This window comes from Copadichromis virginalis, linkage group LG6 (assembly GCF_057382275.1).
Source record: "Copadichromis virginalis isolate Kocher_CV1m ecotype Utaka linkage group LG6, C_Virginalis_male_GT1.1, whole genome shotgun sequence".
In the NCBI taxonomy this organism is placed as follows: Eukaryota; Metazoa; Chordata; class Actinopteri; order Cichliformes; family Cichlidae; genus Copadichromis; species Copadichromis virginalis.
The window spans coordinates 40,865,717-40,883,613 of NC_140623.1; the positions used below are offsets into that span (position 1 = coordinate 40,865,717).

Here is a 17,897-nt window from a genome sequence, read left to right on the forward strand (position 1 = left end):
CTGATCTAAAACAATGGCAAGACAATCATAACTTTAATCTATTGCATGCTTAGAATATAAGTAAATTAATAAAACAAAAATAAACAGAAACACTTCCAAGGATGGGCACCGTTGCACTTTGGGTAGAACCATAGATAGTAAAAAGCATGGATGTAGCTTCCCATTATGAAGCCTTGAGACGAGTGTTTTTGCCATCACTGTGTTGCTGTTTTGAACTCATATATTACAGTTGAGCAGTGGATGACTCTCATTGTCTAACGACTTATCAATCACAAATCTTTAGCTGGCCCATCATGGATGATCCTCTTTTCTACAACTTAGGTTGACTAAAATGTATAAATAGACTTAATGTTTTATTCAATATGAACTGAAACACGTGATTGAGTCCATATACTCATGTTGTTTTACAGAGGCTGTTTCAGGGCTGTTTTGTCACGGCCCTGAATTGTATAAGAGAAAGAGGATGGTGGAAGTTTCATAACATCACAGCATCATTAATGGATCAGCTGACTGCTGATGACCTGTTGAAGTGTTTAATCAATATGGACACATTTGCTTTTCATCACTGTATCAGGTTTGTCTGATAATCTCAGACGAATATGAACTTAAAATTGATCTTTGCGTGAATTAGATTCAGCATACAGCAAGCAATGTAATATTCTCCAAGTTTGAACTCTACTTGCATCCAAATAACTTTTGTATGTCTGAATTATTTAAGGTGCTATCAATGATCTGGAAGCTAACTAGCACTACCAGCTTACTGCTAGCTTTCATATGTAGTAGGTGAGGGTTTGTAGGATTTTGTCATGTATGTACGTGGTACCTTTAAAAGTTACTTCTAAAGATGTACTAGAAAACCAGAATTCTTAGAAAAGAACAATTCACAGGATTTAGCTTTAGCTTAGCAGCAGTCTTTATGCTGGCTGGTAAAATCCAGGGTATTGAGAACTACACCATGGGTCATGAAAGGGGCGGGGGAAAATAAAACCAAACGCTTCCTGCTGACCTTTACTGAGAGTTGAAGCACACACGGCCTTCTTTCCAGTTTCTTGAACGTCCTCCTGCAGAGAGTCTTCTGCAAGGCGTCACTGGAAATCAGCTGATGGGACAGAAATAGAACTGCCCTACACACACAAACACACGCCAACAGACACATACGCACAAAACAGAGCTTTCCCCTCCCCATCCTTGGGCCATGTATTCATAGCGGCGCTAATTAACAACTCAACACCAGTGACTGGTGAGGAGAGCAGAGACAGAGGAGGGAGAGATGCAGAGGGAACAAGAGGAGGAGGAGGAAGAGGAGGGAGGGAGTTCTTGGACTTGCTGAATAGTTTATGCGAGGCCTGAGGCGAAGGCTAACCCGTGCATGTGTATACGTGGGGTTTCTGTCTGTGTCATTGTTTATATTTGTGCATGTGTGCTCATTTGCACACACGTGTTTTGACAAGGCCACGGCTAACCCGCATCTGGCTCTCTGTCCCTGCCGGCCCCCCGGTGATCACCGAGGGAGACGAGGCAGCCACAGATCAGCTGGTTCACACCACTGTGGCCCCTGTGGTCACTGTCTGCCACGGCCACATGCTACCAGCATGTAAAGGTGACTTTTTTCCATAATGTAATAATTTCATCACCGTATGAAGGCAATGTCATCTCGTAAAACTTTGGTCCTGATCAGACGCATTGTCTCTCTGCACTGAGTGGCTATAAATAGGGCAGCTATGAAAGTGATCCTATTTATAGTCTTAGTGTTGTGGAGTTAGAGAGACCCTGCTGGCAGACACTGAGACATGTGAGATGGGAGATTCTCCATGTAGTTAAAAAAGATTTCCCATGTTTTATATAAGAAATTGATCTTATTCTTTAAGTGATCTGTTCCAGAGGTATACAGCTTCTCACTTCCGAGAGCATCAGTCCAATTATCAGTGGGAGGCCTCACTTCCATTTCATTGCTTTTGGCGGTGTCTAGTAGGATTTCTGTGATTCTAATAGAATGACTGTGTGCGTGATTAGATTGTGAGAGGTTGCCTAAAAGGCCTTGATGACTCTTAGGCTTCAAAAGTTCTCTTATTTTCACGGGGAGTCTGCAACCGTCTGGCTAGCTACTGCTTCTAGAAATCCCATAAAGTTTGCTGAGAGGAGAAGTTCCACATTTAGCTTTTGATGGATGTTGAATGGCGCTTCCAGATTAACCTACAGTGTCTCACATGACAGGTTTCTTTATGCATTCTGATTGGTGGAGGAGTTGTGAAGCATGTACCAGTTCTCTTCAGGAGATTGAGTCATGGTGAAGGATTTTTCTGAAGGTGATCATTTAGAGATGCTTGTCCTTTGTCTTTGACATGTGTTGAGACCCAGAGCTACTTCAGGTGGTAAACCTATCAATTTTGCAGGCAAAGGTATAGCTAAACTCTTATTTCGAATGTTTTTAGCAGATGGTTTTAGTTGTGTTTTACGGTGACCACTGATAAGAATGTTGCCTGGCCTTGTATGGTTATCAGACAAAAGTATCCTGTGAGAAAGACTAACTTTCTTTATCATTGTTAACAGTTTTTAGTTGCTTGTTTGTCACTTCCCTTTCCCATCCCATTGGAGGTGATGCATAGCTGCAGTTCTTAGTACTACTGACACCTGGCCTGTTACAACTGTGGTTTTTCAGGCTTCGGTTACAGCTGGGACATTCATGGAGAGTTTCACCCTTTTTGGAGATGAATGGGTTGAAATGAATATAACTTATACACTGATTAAAAATGTAGTGTATACAATACACAGTATCTGTTGGTCTTTAGGGATATCGGCCTGTCAAGCCATGATGTATCAATGTGTGAATCAATTGCACCCTGCTTTTGTTGCAAATGAAAGCGACAACAGGTGCACCAAACAGGCAACATTGAGACACCCCCAAAACAAGGGGATGGTTTTGCAGAAGGTGACCATTGCTCTCTTTATTCCTTCTGACGGATTTTTCTCGAGCGATGATTTCGAGAGCTCCTGTAATTTTTCTGAGGTGGTGTTGCAACATTATTTGTTAAATGCTAAGAAATGTGACCAGCAGTTGGTACTGTTGAAGAGTTCTTATTGAGTCATGGAGCTTTTTTCTCAGTAGCCATGATTTGTCTTATTAGGTGAAAACGTATGTCCTTCATCGAGCCGCACTGTGCTTGTGTCCAAGCAGTCTTGTATTTTTAATATTCGCTCTCCCTTTTACCTCTGCTTTGGTCTCAGTAGCATTTCTCTTAACAGCTAAGATCAAAGTTAACCCTATAATCGTGTAGTTCTAGTGATAACCACATGACTTAATATCTAACCTTTCTGAAACAGCAGCAGAACACACGGAGTCAAAAACAAAGCTAAAAAGAAGCCAAAAAGAAGTGGTATTGAGACTGGTTCTCTTCTGGTTGATGGTCATTTGGGCCAAAGCTGGACTCACCTACTGCAATGGTAAGTGTTGTGCGGACCAAAGGTAAGCTAAGTTAAGATAGCCACACTTACCGTGAGTCAAGACCAACAATCAAAGCTCAAATTTATCATCGTTTTCTCACAAAAAAAAGTCTGATATCCCAGAACAACAGTGTGTGATCTTTATTAATATATTGGTTATTGAAAGAGAGTTTGGGTAACTGAAGTTAAGTGTGCAATGATGTCCTACATTCAGCAGCTGTTAAAGTTGGTGCAGCAGAGAAATTTAGGAAGAATCCAAATATTACAAATCATTTTTGTTACCAGTGGAAAAGTGACTCTGAAAGCTCCTCTGAAATACTTTGGTTCTCCTTCACAACCTGTGTTCCCAGCCATGGTGGCTGACCCCCGGGGACGCAGCAGGCACAGGCATGTAATCAATGAACACACAGCAGAGTGAACACAAAGAGCATGTCCTCACCTGAGAGGACGTCTCTTCCTGTGTCTTTCCGTAGTGATTATGTTTTTATCGGTGTGGTTAGGGTGACTCATGTATCTGAAGCTAAGTCAAGGTTAAGCTTATGCATTGGTGGAAAGTGTGTGAGTCAGGGGAGATGGATCTGGCAACACACACTCACGAACACAGACTGTATATAAAAGATGTCACTATGATGTCACCCATTGGTTAGCGTAGTTCCAAGCCGAGAGTTTTCAGCATCATCCAGTGTGGCTGTTTTTGTTTATTGAGACAAAGAGATGGATCCGACCTTGACCCCAGGCAGCACGTTCTCACTCCCGAGGTGTAATATTTTAAGCTAGGTGACAAATCGTCAACATGTTACGCTTCCGGGCACCCAGCACGTTCCTAAATGACCAGATCGGAAAAATGAGGGAACATGAGAACCATTTGGAATCAATCCACACATGTTTGTTCATTTTCCTCAAATTGCTTTGGAAAACACTATTTCATGTCATTAAAGTGCTGGTTAAGGTTAGGGCTGGAATACATGGCTGGAATGTGTTTTACCGCGGGAGGTCACAGAGATGGGATGTCCCTAACATAGTCATCTCAGGCACAAAGAAGCGCCACCCACCTTCTGCTCAAACCTTCTGTTTGTAAGAGGCAGCCAATCAGAAAACATCTGGATTGAAATGAAGGGGAACTTCAACAGCTTGTTCAACCAGATAAACCAAGCCCGAATATAAAATACATAAAGATTATTTCCTATATAAATCATGCAAAGCTACTTTAATAGAGTCTAAAGGTAAATATATGGAGCTGAGCAGAGTAGGTCCCCATTCATTAATTCAGATTAAAATCCACAATAGTTGCAGTTTGTTAGCTAATAGTAGCACGTGCAATCAGAAAACGGTCACTGATGTGGATAAACTTGGAGACAAGGGGGACGAGAGCCTCCTCAGCTGAGCTCATGATTTAGGCTGAGAGCACAGATTTATTTATATATCATGAGCCGCGTCGTGCATCTTTAACGGTGCACGTCTGCTGAATGTGTGGAAACGATAGAAAAAGGCTGATGAAACTGTATCTCTAAGAACAGAACAGCTGGTGCACCGACACCCGCTGACACCCAGCGCTTGATGCTGCTGCGTTACCATGACAACCTGCTGCGTACCCTCTGTTTCTGACAGCTGTTCCCATTGCGCCCATGCTTTGCTCAGCCCCTGGACTCACGTCGGCAGGATGGATAGCTTCTTGGGGTCAGGGGTCATGTTTATGACGTTGCTGCCGTGGAATCGTCATGTTGGTTTTTCATCTGAAATACAGCTTAGGGTTTAATTTTGGAAAATGTCCATTCAACCATAAATTAAAGCTTAAATTGAAGCATTTTTAAGTAAAATACATGAGCATATGAGTATTTTTGCAGACATGCGCAGACACTTTCTATTGGAAGCATGTGATGTTTGTATCCGTCCTCCTCTCATTATCTATTGAACCTTCAAGGCTTCATCCTGTTTTCCTCAGTCACACACAGCCAATAATGGTGATGGATTAAGAGCTCAGGATCATTGTCATCATGCACTCTGAGAAAATAAAGTAACTTATTAAGAGCTGAGCCCTTAACTTAGAGGCTAATTTTATATTCTTTTATAGGATTTATAATTTCAGATTAAACATAACATACCTAAATGATTATCTAACGAATAATTTAACCAATTGATTTGTCATCTAACCTCAACATTAATGAATAAAAGCAGATTTCATTCAGCCCTCCTGTGCCTGTTTCAGCCATTTCTCGTGTGAGCTGATTGGCCGAGATGTGTCCCAGACCGCCGGACTCCTCCCCGCTCCAACTGTGCATGGTGGCAGTCTGCTGCAGCAGCACTGTGAGCCACAGACAAGCAGAAAGTCTTCAGTGAAGAAAATCACGGCCGCGGCTTTGACAGTTTCTATTCGACATTCTGTTTTTCTTTATTTGAGGACGACTAGAAATTTTTCTGAAATTGTTTACCATTTCATCCGGATATAGTGCCTTTTACTTAAGACTGACACAGACCTTTTTAGAGAAAGAAGAATCGTGTTGAGGCACAGCAACATTCTTGGACTTTGATTGGGTCATGCTGGAGGATAGTTATCTCTTTGATTATTTGTACCATGAAAAGCTGTTGACAACAGATCAGGTGTTATGTTTTCAACCTGTTTCCTGCCCAGCAGCTGACATACAGAAAGCGATGTCTGCTTACAATAGACCCAGGTAACCAGTCTACACTAAGTGTATTTGAAGGTCTTTTAAATGTATTTATTATTAAGTTACCTCGAGATCTGGGTGCTTGTGATGGGTGCTGTTTCTAAGCTCACAGCTCTGTTACCTCAGCACTGTTTCCCACACATACTTTGGTTACAGTTGAAGTTTTGTACCACAGGATAAGAAGCTGTCTGGAGACCCAGCTGAATGATATCGAAACCACCACAACAGCAGTTTGCCCTGTGACCCAGCCAATGGGAAAACAGAAGATGAGCAGGGGCGGGGCTTGCTGGTTAGCATGGACTAAACTGTCAGATTATTGAAATTATTGATGTTTTTCTCTTAAAGTTGTGGCTGAGTGGGCTGTCCAAGTAATGCCTGTGTGGAAAACACAAATCAGTGTGGAGCGCTCAGCGCCCTGATGACCAGCAGGTTTTCCACTTATCCCGCTTTATTTGTGGGTTTCATTCATTTGTCATTTTCAACTTTGTCAAGTGTGCAGAAGTGTGAATTTCACAGTTTTTGACAAATAGCTCAGCTAAAACGTCGGTGTGTTGCGAGAGCCCTGAATAAAGTTTGTTTGGTTACACAAATTGGCTGCAAATGTGTGAATGAAGCCATCTCCTTCCTGTCTTAAATCTCTTACTAAGCGAGGTAATTAAAGTCCCTGTCTGGGTCCCATATATGCGAGCCATGCCATGCTAATTCAGTATTCCTTTGACACTTCTGTGGAGACAACATTGTGGGTGTTTTCACATGGCCTGATTTGCAATTCACACTCGGGTTATTTCCATCACTGGCATCCTGGGAAGCAGGGAGGGAGGAAGTCTGTGAGCCACAGAGCGCAAAACTGAGCTGAAGTTTCACTTAATTGGGTGTATGATATTTTTTTTTTTTTAAAGGGACCTTTCAAGTGGAGCTCTAATTGCCACTTATTTTCCTTTAACTGAAACATCACTTTCTTTTTCTGAACGATTTATTTATTCTAAGAATTATTCAGTTATTCAGACATCCTTCAACATCTTCTGGTTTGGTGTATGGATAATTAGACATCGAGATCTCTGTGAAGAGAGCTGGTGAGTTAAGAAGTTTAACAAACTAAAGTTCATGATGTACCACTAATGGGCAATCTTCCACTTCTGTCTTCTCTCCTTTCAGAACACTGCACAAGCAGTTTGAGAGCTACAAACAGGAAGTGCGTCGCATCGGGGCCGAGACGCGGCGCCAGCAGACCCAGCAGAAGGACGACGCGCCCACCTGCGGCATCTGCCGCAAGACTAAGTTTGCAGATGGCTGCGGCCACCTCTGCTCCTACTGCCAGATCAAATTCTGCGCTCGCTGTGGAGGGCGGGTCTCTCTGCGCTCCAATAATGTGAGAAGCCTCTGAATGTTTTCCTTCGTCCTCTCGTACTCACCTCATTCCTGCTGTATACGATACACGATCGCTCCTTCTGCTTCTGTGTGTTTGTCACGTCTGCTTTTTTTGTTTCCTTGTCACACTTTGGTGAGAACAAAGTGTGTTGGAAGAATGGCTTGGCACGAGACATAGGTGCCAAGCCAATCTTCCAAAACAGGAGCCGATGGGAATATTAGGTTTGCAAGTATTGAGTGAAACCAACAGTAAAGCAAAATGTTGGGCACAATCACACTAAATTCTAGGCTAAAGTATAAATTTTTAAGATAAAATTTAGTCTGTGTAGTCGTGCATGTCAGTACCAAAGATATAAAGATATATATATATATCTTTGTGCCCTGGTTCTGGTGGTGCCACGTGAAGAGTCAACTGATAAACAGCTTGTCTGGGTAATATCGTTTGTCTAAAAAAGAAATAAAATGCCAAACTAAAGCCAGCAATGCACTAAATGCACTGACCTGCACCAAGCCTGGGCTACAAGCTAAAAAGCAGCTTATTATAATTAAAGACACAGACTGTATCACCACGTTATCTCCATTCATGGGATTCATGTTGAATCAGTGTGCCTTCCAGCCATAAACTAAGCATGTTTGTGCTATTTTAAGACCCGGCCCCTCTTCCATCCAAGCTTTCTCTGGGCTCTCCTCCAACCCAAGAGAGAGGCCCACCTTCTGGTTATCTTACCTGACCATGAGCCCTCCACCCTTGGCCTGCTGGTTCCCAATCTGTTCAGTATCCGCCCATCCCAGCTGGGCCTGGACTCCCACTGGCACCACACGTATGTAGAACTCAAAAGGCCAGTCAAAAAAGGGGCTAAAGATAGTATCCCTGCTGGTACAGCCATTAATATTACTCTAACAGCAGGCACACTGCTTCACGGAAGTAAAGAGAGGAGGCTAGTATCATTTATAAATACAACAAATACGAACTTATTTGGACTTCATATAAAACCAGACAATGTGGTCTTCTCGAAGAACTTCATGGTTATACATTTAATTTAATAGAAATTTTACAAGTGAAATTTCAAGGTGCAAAATCTTTTAAATATTATTTTAGGTGTAACTTCATGTCTTTACTGCTTTGATCTTCTTGCTGGAGATTTTTGTTCATTTGTTTGTTTCTGTATTTGTGCTACTTTTACATAATGAATCAATTAATCTATAAACCTGCCTAATTAACTGGGGTTAGAAGACATCAAACACAAAATCTGCTCATTTACAGTTCATTAATAGATATTTTTAGAACATAATTTTTCCCCTTTATTTTTCTGGTCCGTCTCTCCTAAAGCTGATACGCCATTTTTCAAGATTCTTTCTAAGATTTGTTTTCTATTTATTTTAAACTAAAAGTTTCTGCATTCACAAGACAATTTCATTAATAAGTCCTTACAAGGAATACGCAACATGCAAGTCGTGCTCCACTTCTTCTCTCTATTTGTGTATGTGCATTAGCGAGCGTGTGTGTGTGTGTGTGTGTTATGTGGGAGTGATGTGTCAGAAGTGATGCTCTCATGGTCTCGGCAGTGCTTGCCTCTGTCCCGGCCCGTTTGTCCAGTCATGCAAAATAACAGCATTAGGAAAGTGTGAGATTTGTTGCATCACATAAAATTTTCTCCTGCCTACAGACTGCTCATTTACTCCACATGAGCAGAACACTTTATTTTCCTCCAGGCAGAAGTTTGTACCTCAAAATTACATTTAGTGCTCTATAAATATACTGTATGCACTTCATCACGTGCATTTTAATGAATGCACTACATACACTTTAAAAGTGAGCTGGCTAGAAACCGGCTTTTTGTCATTAAAAAAATACCACAGTACAAAGACGAGTACTAAATGTAATTTTAGAACATTGCCGTAAAAATACTCCATAAACCATTTTAAAGTCAACATGAAGTAAATATCAAAAACCTGTTTTCTGGGGGATAATTTTAAAACTGTACTACAAAAACTGTCTGGGTAAAATATCACGCTGTACACGACATCAGTATGTTGCACTTTCCTGGACATAATTTCACAGCCTCAAAGCTAGAGACTCTTTTGACAAAAGGACAAGGATCCATTCTCAGCCATACAGGGGCTCTGCAAAACTATAAAAACAAAATAATTAGGGAGAAATTATCAGGAAACAAACGTTTACTTGTTCATAAGCAGCTTAGTGTAATAATTAATTAATTCTGATTGAAAGAGCTGTGTAGTGCTGCCCTGTGCCCTACAGAAGGCATCACAGCGACACACAAACCACAAAGCTTAGCCTCTACGTGACGCTGGGCGCTTACTCTATTAGTTTAATGAGCAAAATATTTTGGATTTAAAGGACCTGAGATTGTTTGCAGTGCATAAATCCAGAAAATGGGTTAAAAGGGAAGACGTGTCCAAAAAACCAAAACAGTTCTCTGTGTTGCTTTTAGTGTAGGAGGCATGGCACATCCTGATCCTGTCGCAGGTCACGAGCAAGCACGTTGCATGCCGCCGCAGCCTAACGTGTCAGCAATCACATACATGTGCGTGCTGTTGTCTCCGCTGCCCTCAGACTCTGATTATGAAGTATGTGAAATAACTCTGCAGAATGTAACTAACAGATGTTTGCACCACATCCTCTTTCTCCTTTTTCTCCTCATGCATTTGCCCTTCTCTTCTCACAATCTGTCCGCTCTTCCACGTCCCAACTTCACCTCCTCTACTTCTCCGTTCATTTTCCTACTCCGACCCACCCCTTCCTCACTTTTCTTGATTCTCCCTGCTACCTGGACTGCATGCCACAAAGGAGGACAAAGTGGTTAGCATCCTTTTTTCTTTTGTTTTTTTCTGCTTTCTCTATGTGCTGTGAACGTGACGTCTGTACTACTCGAAGGTAAAGGAAGGAAATGCTGGCTGCGTTTAGATCTGGAGCTGATTTCTATCCTGGAAAGATGATGCAAAACCAAATAAGTTCAGTTTCTTACACATTGGTGTCATCTGTCATTTAAAAAACAAGAAAACAGCAGTATCAGATGCAAGAGAGCAAGCTATTGGGTTGGAACGTAGCCAGTATTTGCACAAATCCGCTTGTGGATTACTGACTTAACTGAACAAAGGGAGTCTCTGAAAGTTCATATAGTTTGGTTATTTCTCTGAGCCTTTACTGTACCATCCAGGGTGGAGACACCTGGAACTGTTGTCTCCTCAGCGGTTACTCTCTCCGTATAAATCCTGACTAACTCTGTTTCCATTGTCTGTCTCCTCCCCCTGCAAAGTGTCTCATAGTGAAGGACAGGGTAAGACTTGCTGGACAATCCATGGATTTTGCTGCATGGGTCACACACGGGTCTGTGCTCATTCGCAGTTTCAGAAGAGGATTTCAGACCCGCCATCGGTTTTAAGAGTTCCTAGAGGAGCTGGCTGGTGACCCCGTATTAGCACTCTAATTCTGAGAATGAACGCAGACCCTGAAAAGTAACTGACAGGCAGCGCGAGCATGAGCCATGACATAGGCTGTCTGCAGGGGCGTCTGAGCCATCCTGAGCCATCCTGAGCCATCCTGACCCCTCTTCCTATGGCTGTAGGCATGGCTGTGCTGTGAAGGGGAGGAATAAATATTTAGATAAAACAAAAAGGGGGTCTGGGAGATTGGCATTTCAACTGGCATGCATATAAGAATGCGAGAAAGACCTTTTATCTGCATAATGAATGCACACTCATGCCTGTGCATGCTTTCCCTGCCTGTGTGTTTGAGACCAGACCAGCCTTGCCATGGGGAGACGGGAAGGGCCCAGGTATATTTATATATTTATATGTATGTGTATGTTCCAGTTTGTCCTCTTACCACTTCCTGTTAATGCTTGGTCACTGCAAACTGCTGCCAAAGTGTTGTTACTGCCGAGAAATTCAGAAAGTCAAAGCCAGTGAGTTTCAGTTTTTTGATGTTGCACCTTCCTCATATAGAACTGAAGAGGATTCATTGTTTTACAGTTTAAAGCCTGAATAGAAATCAAGAGAGGTGACCCCAACAGCTGCGGAAATAGGACTATAAATCATAAATCTTATGGCGCTTAAAAATGGCCAGTCTTCTCGAGCACCTCTGGGCTGTAGACGTGCAGCAGAAACAGCCATCTGTCTGCAGGACATGATACACGATACCTATGATTATTATAGTCTGAAACTTGAAATAAAAAGGCAGGATGACTTAGTTTTAAACAGTCCCCAGGTTGATACGGAAACCACAGCGAGCTCTGCAGTGTGATAAGAAGCTGGTGTGTGTTTCATGGCCCTCTCTTTGAAGCTGCCCTGCTTTTGCTGGTGCTATAGCTTGATAATGGCTGAGTGTTTGTTTGTGTGTGTTTAATGTCAGCTCCAGATGGCTTCCAGAAACTGAACTAACTGCTGACAATCTGTCTGCTTTGTAGAGGCGCACTGCCTCCCAGTGGAGAACAGACAGGCTCCTAACACAGACACCTGACATCTTCCAGTGCCAATGAAAAATGCATTTCGAGCCACGTTAAGGCTTTTCCAAACTATTATATGCACTCTTCATTGTTCGTTTTTCTCTGATCTGGTTGCAGCTGTTGTGTGCGTACATATTTGTAAGCATTCAGTGAGTTCGTGACCTGCGAGCTACTATTAACACATTCAAACTCCTACACACCGATACTACCAGTGCTAAATCTTTGTCTCTCAGTGCGTCGTGCTCACACTGCTTTTTACCAGAAGGGCGGAAGCACTGCATAATCTCCATCATGTTTCTCAGTATAGGCGACTAACCTGCTGCTCTCTCTGCACACTTCACTCCTCTCCTCTCATACACGACTCAATCTGCAGCCTGTGTAACACGCGCGCTTTCTCCCTGCTTTAATTGTCTCAGTTTATGCCTTTTCTCTTTTCCTGCTGATACACCGACACAAATCTGTACACCCTTTTTTTAGATATAAAACAGTTTATCAGGCAGGAAGGTTTGACACACATCCTGGATTTGAAAGCTGATGGCTATGTCCATCATGCACACTGTGCAGCTCTAATGACTTCCTTGACTGGATACGTCAGTGTCAACAATCTGAAAACGCGCCTTTAATGCTTAAAGTGATTTGTTTCAGCTCCTATTATTATCATCCTCGCTGGAAAGTGAAGGCCCACGTAAACAATTCAAAGAGTTTCTTGGACACACTTTGTGTGGCTGCTTCTACTGCTGAGTTCAAAGAGTCCAACTGGGCAAGAAACAAGAGCAATCAGCAAGCAGTCAGATTTTAAACAAACCTCAGGGTTAAAAGAGGACCTCTTGTTCTTTTCCTATTTTCTGCTCCTATTAAACATGGTTGGGTTTCACGCAGTGAGGTCGCTCCTCATAAATCAAGCACAGAGATATAAGATCTTCAACCAACAGAGAAATCGAGTTAACTTTGCTGGACTTTACTGTGAGAAAAATAGCAGATCAAACAGAGTTTAATCAGAAGAATGATGTGAAAATCAGATAAACGACTGACAGGAGCCAGAAAAAAGTAAACATTTTGCTACATTTCATATCCAAAATGTGAAATCCAAATCTCTCTCTCCTCTATGTTTGCTTAATTAAGATCTCAGAATGGCTCCAACATGAAAAAGTTTTTTTCTACTCTTCTGGATGTGTGACATCAGCGATAGCAGGTCTCCTTATATGGTCATCTGAAGGGACCGGTGGGGTTGTGTATTAATGCTGTGCAGAACTTTGTAGATCCATTGTGTACATGTTGTAGTTGTGTTGTTGGTGGACCTCTAACTTAGCCTGTGCTGTGGAGAAGACAAAATAAATGCACACAAAGAACTTGTGAAGTGAAGTGAAACCAACTGCCAACTGCAGCCATTACCTGTGCTTCCGGTGGGCTTTTTGGAGGATTTTTGGTTCTTATGTTGTTTTGTTGATTTCCCCCCCCTCTCTTACATACGTAGAGCATCATCGCCATTAATGTCAGGCTCTGTGTTGATGGGGGTTTTTTCAAGGAAGGCACACAAGGACTTCTGTGTTGGCTACGTACCCATAATCTTTCCCTTTACTTAAACAAAGTTGTATATAAGCTGATTACAAATGCAGAACATTAGTTCAGCTGTGGCTGTGAGCACAGGAACCCGCTGGTCTTTAGTTTGCAAGATCCAACCAATCAGTAGAAAGTTGCCTTAAACTGGAATTGAAGGGCTGCACCGAGGCCAAGTATGAGACAAACAAGGATTGTTCTTAACTGTAAATCAAGCAAAGCTAGTGCGGTAGAAGAATAAACATATGCACTGGAAATGAGGACAACAGGAATGCTTGGTGAGCACATGCAAGGTTTTTTGGTCACTCCAATAACAATGTCAGCCATAGAAAATATTCCCGTTGTTACACTACTGGTTTGCATCACTGTCTTCTCTAATGCAATTAACAAATGCACTTTGTCCACAGACACTGCTGCGTTTAGTGCACAAAACACTTTCATCTTTTTCATTTAAAATGTTGTTAAACTGGTGAGAAATGTATGTTGGGTTTTTTTCCCAAACGTGCGTGAGAGGAAACGTGACCACATTGTGTAATTTTGCTTAATCTTATGTGGTTTTAAAAGCTCTTTTTAGCGTGGTGATGTAGAGCGTGGTGAGAAAGGCATTTCAAGATCGGAAGTGGAAAACTGGTGTGGATTTACAGCCACGCCACCTTTGCTTTTTCCTTCAGTCTTCCTCACCACAGAGTGGGTCTGGCCTGCTTACAGACTTGATCTACAGCCTTATTAGTGGAAATGGAGCATTATGTCTTCGCCGGTCATCGTTCTTCTCACCATTCACGATTTACCATTCCCCGTGAATGATGGCAGTTTACACTCAGCACCGCCTCGTATGTCATCCTGTCGAGGCATGTGTTTGTGTTGAAGGCGGGGTCGCTGCGCACACTGAAAGCCCACTGCGTCTCCCCACTGATCTGCCATCCCCAAGGCTCCCATCTATTCTGCCCATTTAAGGAAAGCTGATGTTCGCGCGGTTCAGGCCTAAATGAATGCTGTTCTCGTCAAATGCTGCTGCCGCCGCCGCCGCCGGCCAAGCTGCTGCAGCGATGCACGCCTTTCCCGTTTTGTCAGCAGATGGGCGTCCCAGACGCCGGGGGTGGGAAAAGAAGAGGGTGGGGGTGGAGAATTAGAGACATAAGAGTGACAGGTGTGCCGTGTCTTCATTTGTCAAGTCAGCCAGGTGTGTCAGCCAGGCGAGAAAGTGAGGAGAGATTAGAAAGAAAAGAAAGAACATGGAAAGAGAAAAGCCAAGAGAAAGGGAAAGAGGGGAAATTAAACCAACAGAGAGGAAAGACGAGAAAGGTGGAGGAGGGAAGAAAGATTTATTGATAAGAAATAAGGAATGGAAATTGGAAAGGAAAAGAAAAATGCAAAAGAAGAGGGGAGAAAGAGGAATGAGGGGAGAAACCAATGAGAGGAGAGAAGGGCTGAGGAATAATAGGAAAGAGGAAACAGAAGTCAAAGCTTTGAGAAGAGAGGGAAGGAAAACAGAGGGCTGGGTGGAGGTATGAAGGGTAAAATACAAAAGACATTTGTAGAAAGAAAATAAGGAAAAAATTGGGATACACATCAAGAAAAGGAAATATGAAAGGGGAGGATAAAAACTAAGAACAAGGAAACCAGGAAAAGGGAATAAAAATGGAAATAAAAAGAGCAGAACCAATGAAGCCAAGAAAGGTTAGAATGGGAAAGAGATCAAATTCAATGAATAGCAAGGAAAGAAATAGAAAAAGAGAAACATGAGTGTTGTAAATAAGGAGTCAAAAGAAAGAAAGGATAAAACAAATGTGATGGAAAGCCGAACTAAAGGTTAAAAGAGGAAAGAAACAGAAGAAATGAACAGGAGAGATGAGACCATGATCACGTTCTTTTGAATCCTGCCAAAGCTGCAGTCAGGTTATCTGTCAGGTGACAATTTTATCTTTTTAATTTTTGTTGTTATTGCCTTTTAGCACTAAACACACACACACACACACACACACACACACACACACACACACACACACACACACACACACACACACACACACACACACACACACACACACACACACACACACACACTGCTTTGTAGCCCTTTCCCTCACTGGCTTGTCTGTGTGATTTTGGTTACCATGGAGAAGCACATTTTTAGGCAGAAGGAGGTTGACATTATTACACGACAACAACACTGCCTACACACACACACACACACACACACACGCACACACACACACACCTCGCCTACAGGCAGTCGCCCACGCCACACTCTTCCAGGCATGAAGGTTTGAGAAGCGTCCTACATACAAGTCCTGTAATGCACATCTGCACAGACACGTCCTCACTCCGCGGCATCCAGTCAAGCTGCGACATGAACCCGTGGTGACACCAGAGTGGGCTGCGTATGGACGGAGAGAGCTGATTGGAGGGTCTCACATCATGCTGTGTCTCTCTCACGCACACTCATTATCGGGTGTATGTATATATCTATGCAATGACACACCAGCATATACACACTGACACACTAATTCCCCTTACGACATGCTTCAGGCTATCTAGGAACACAGAGTGCAATCACTCCAGTAAAGGATTAAATGTATTACATCCCCTTTGTGTGTGTTTGTGTGTGTGTTTGTTTGTGCGTGTGTTCCTATAAATTCTTTATTGTTTACTACCCTCCCCCATCCATGGTGCAAGGTTTGAAGCATACACAGAGGTGTGCTTTGATAAATGTCTCTCTCTGGATCCAGAGCACACTGACACACCTCTTCTGTATGATGATCTAATTTCAGGATAAAGCTTGGGGATGAAAGTGGCAACAACTTGCGAAGCATTGCACACTGCAGATGGTGCTGAATGAAGCTCAATAAGTGCTGAAAATGCTCTGTCCTGATTGGGGTTGGGTGGTATCTATTTTTTTTATGCCTTCATGATTTACTGAAATTTTACTGTGGTATGCATTAGGTTATAAAATAATAATGTGTAAAAATGAAATCAAAAATAAAAGCAAGACTGTATACTTCCACTGAGGATAAAAAAACCAACTCTCTCCACAACAGGACGAACTGAGTCTCTCAATCCAGGGACATTTTTATCTGTGTTTGTCGTTTGTGATGTTAACAGTAACAGTTTTTGCTGTGTCAGACTTTACAATGATGTTTGTGGCTTTTTGCGCTTAGCAGTCATGATGTAGAATGAATGGAGGAAGTGGAAGGGGCTGAGAACACAGCCGTGTAGTGCATCCATCTCAATGTTAGTCGACTCTTATGAGCTGGAGAAGGCCTAGCCCATTATTGTAAGGGCAGTCCTGGTCTGCATTACTGATGTAGAAGCTCCAACTGTCAAGGGAGACAGAACGATGGAGGCAGGATGTGAGAGCCATGATAGGGGGTCCAATAAAAGTCTATATTCTGTCTTCACCTGTTTGACTGTCTAGCGTGCACGTTGAAGTCTTCAGGTGATTGGATGTCAAGGCTGGGGTCCATGCACAGAGACCTTGTCATGGATCATCCTGTCAAGGGGGGCCTGAGGCCAGAACATGGGAGTGGACCCAAATGCAGACACCAAACGGAAAAGCCATAAGATATTAGTAAACTTTATTGCGAACACAGAGATTAGAAATGACACGACGAGGGTACGTAGTGCAGAGTCTCTGACATGGAGGCACTGGGAAAGAGGGCGTCTGTAGTTCTGAGAATGAGGAGTTAATGCAAGGAGGAGAGAGGAATATTGATTCTGCGGGCTTACTTACAGGTGGATGTCGTGAGGCTCTGGGTAAGGCAACCAAGTGAGCGTCCGAGAACTAACTGCCGCAGGAATGAGGACACATTCAATCTCTTATATTTAGTGATGCAATGTGGAGCAAGTTCACGGGAAAGCGATTTCAGAGGAATGTCATAGCGGTGAGCCATACCTTTTGTTTTGGCTCATACCTGGGAGCAGGCATTAGATCTTAATCGTTCTGTGTAGCGGCACTGACGATCCTCCCTGGTCCAAGTCCAGATGCATTGGACTTGGACCAGATTAAACCGCGAGGTCAGTCTCGACTTATGGGAACAGGAGAGGTCAGTAACCTAGGGAGGCTTCAAAGGGCAAAAGACCAGTTGCAGATGAGGTAAGTGAGTTCTGTGCGTACTCTACTCAAGGAAGATGTGAAGACCAGGTTGCTGGGTTTTGTGTAGTGATGCAGCAGAGAGCTGATTCCAGAGCCTCTCGGTTTGGCCATTGGACTGAGGATGGTACTCAGAAAATGGAGGCTGACCATGGCAGTGCAGAGCAGAAAGCTTTCCAAACCTGTGAATCTTCATAGGAATGCTGTGGAGTCTAAAAAACATGATCAACAGGAAGCTTGGCAGTCTCTTAGGCAAAAGGCAGTTTATCTAGAGCAATCAAATGAGCTGATTTGGAAAATCTGTCTATT

At 42.8% G+C, this 17,897-nt stretch overlaps 1 protein-coding gene across 5 annotated transcripts in view; it reads left to right on the forward strand.

Moving 5' to 3' along the window:
* rims1b (regulating synaptic membrane exocytosis 1b) overlaps window positions 1-17,897 on the forward strand; it is an 81,261-nt gene that overhangs the window by 16,357 nt on the left and 47,007 nt on the right. For all 5 annotated transcript variants that reach the window (XM_085460464.1, XM_085460465.1, XM_085460466.1 and 2 more), the window contains exons 2-3: window positions 7,263-7,476; window positions 10,754-10,774. In XM_085460464.1, the coding sequence (XP_085316590.1) occupies window positions 7,263-7,476; window positions 10,754-10,774 (235 nt within the window). The remainder of the gene's footprint in view (window positions 1-7,262; window positions 7,477-10,753; window positions 10,775-17,897) is intronic.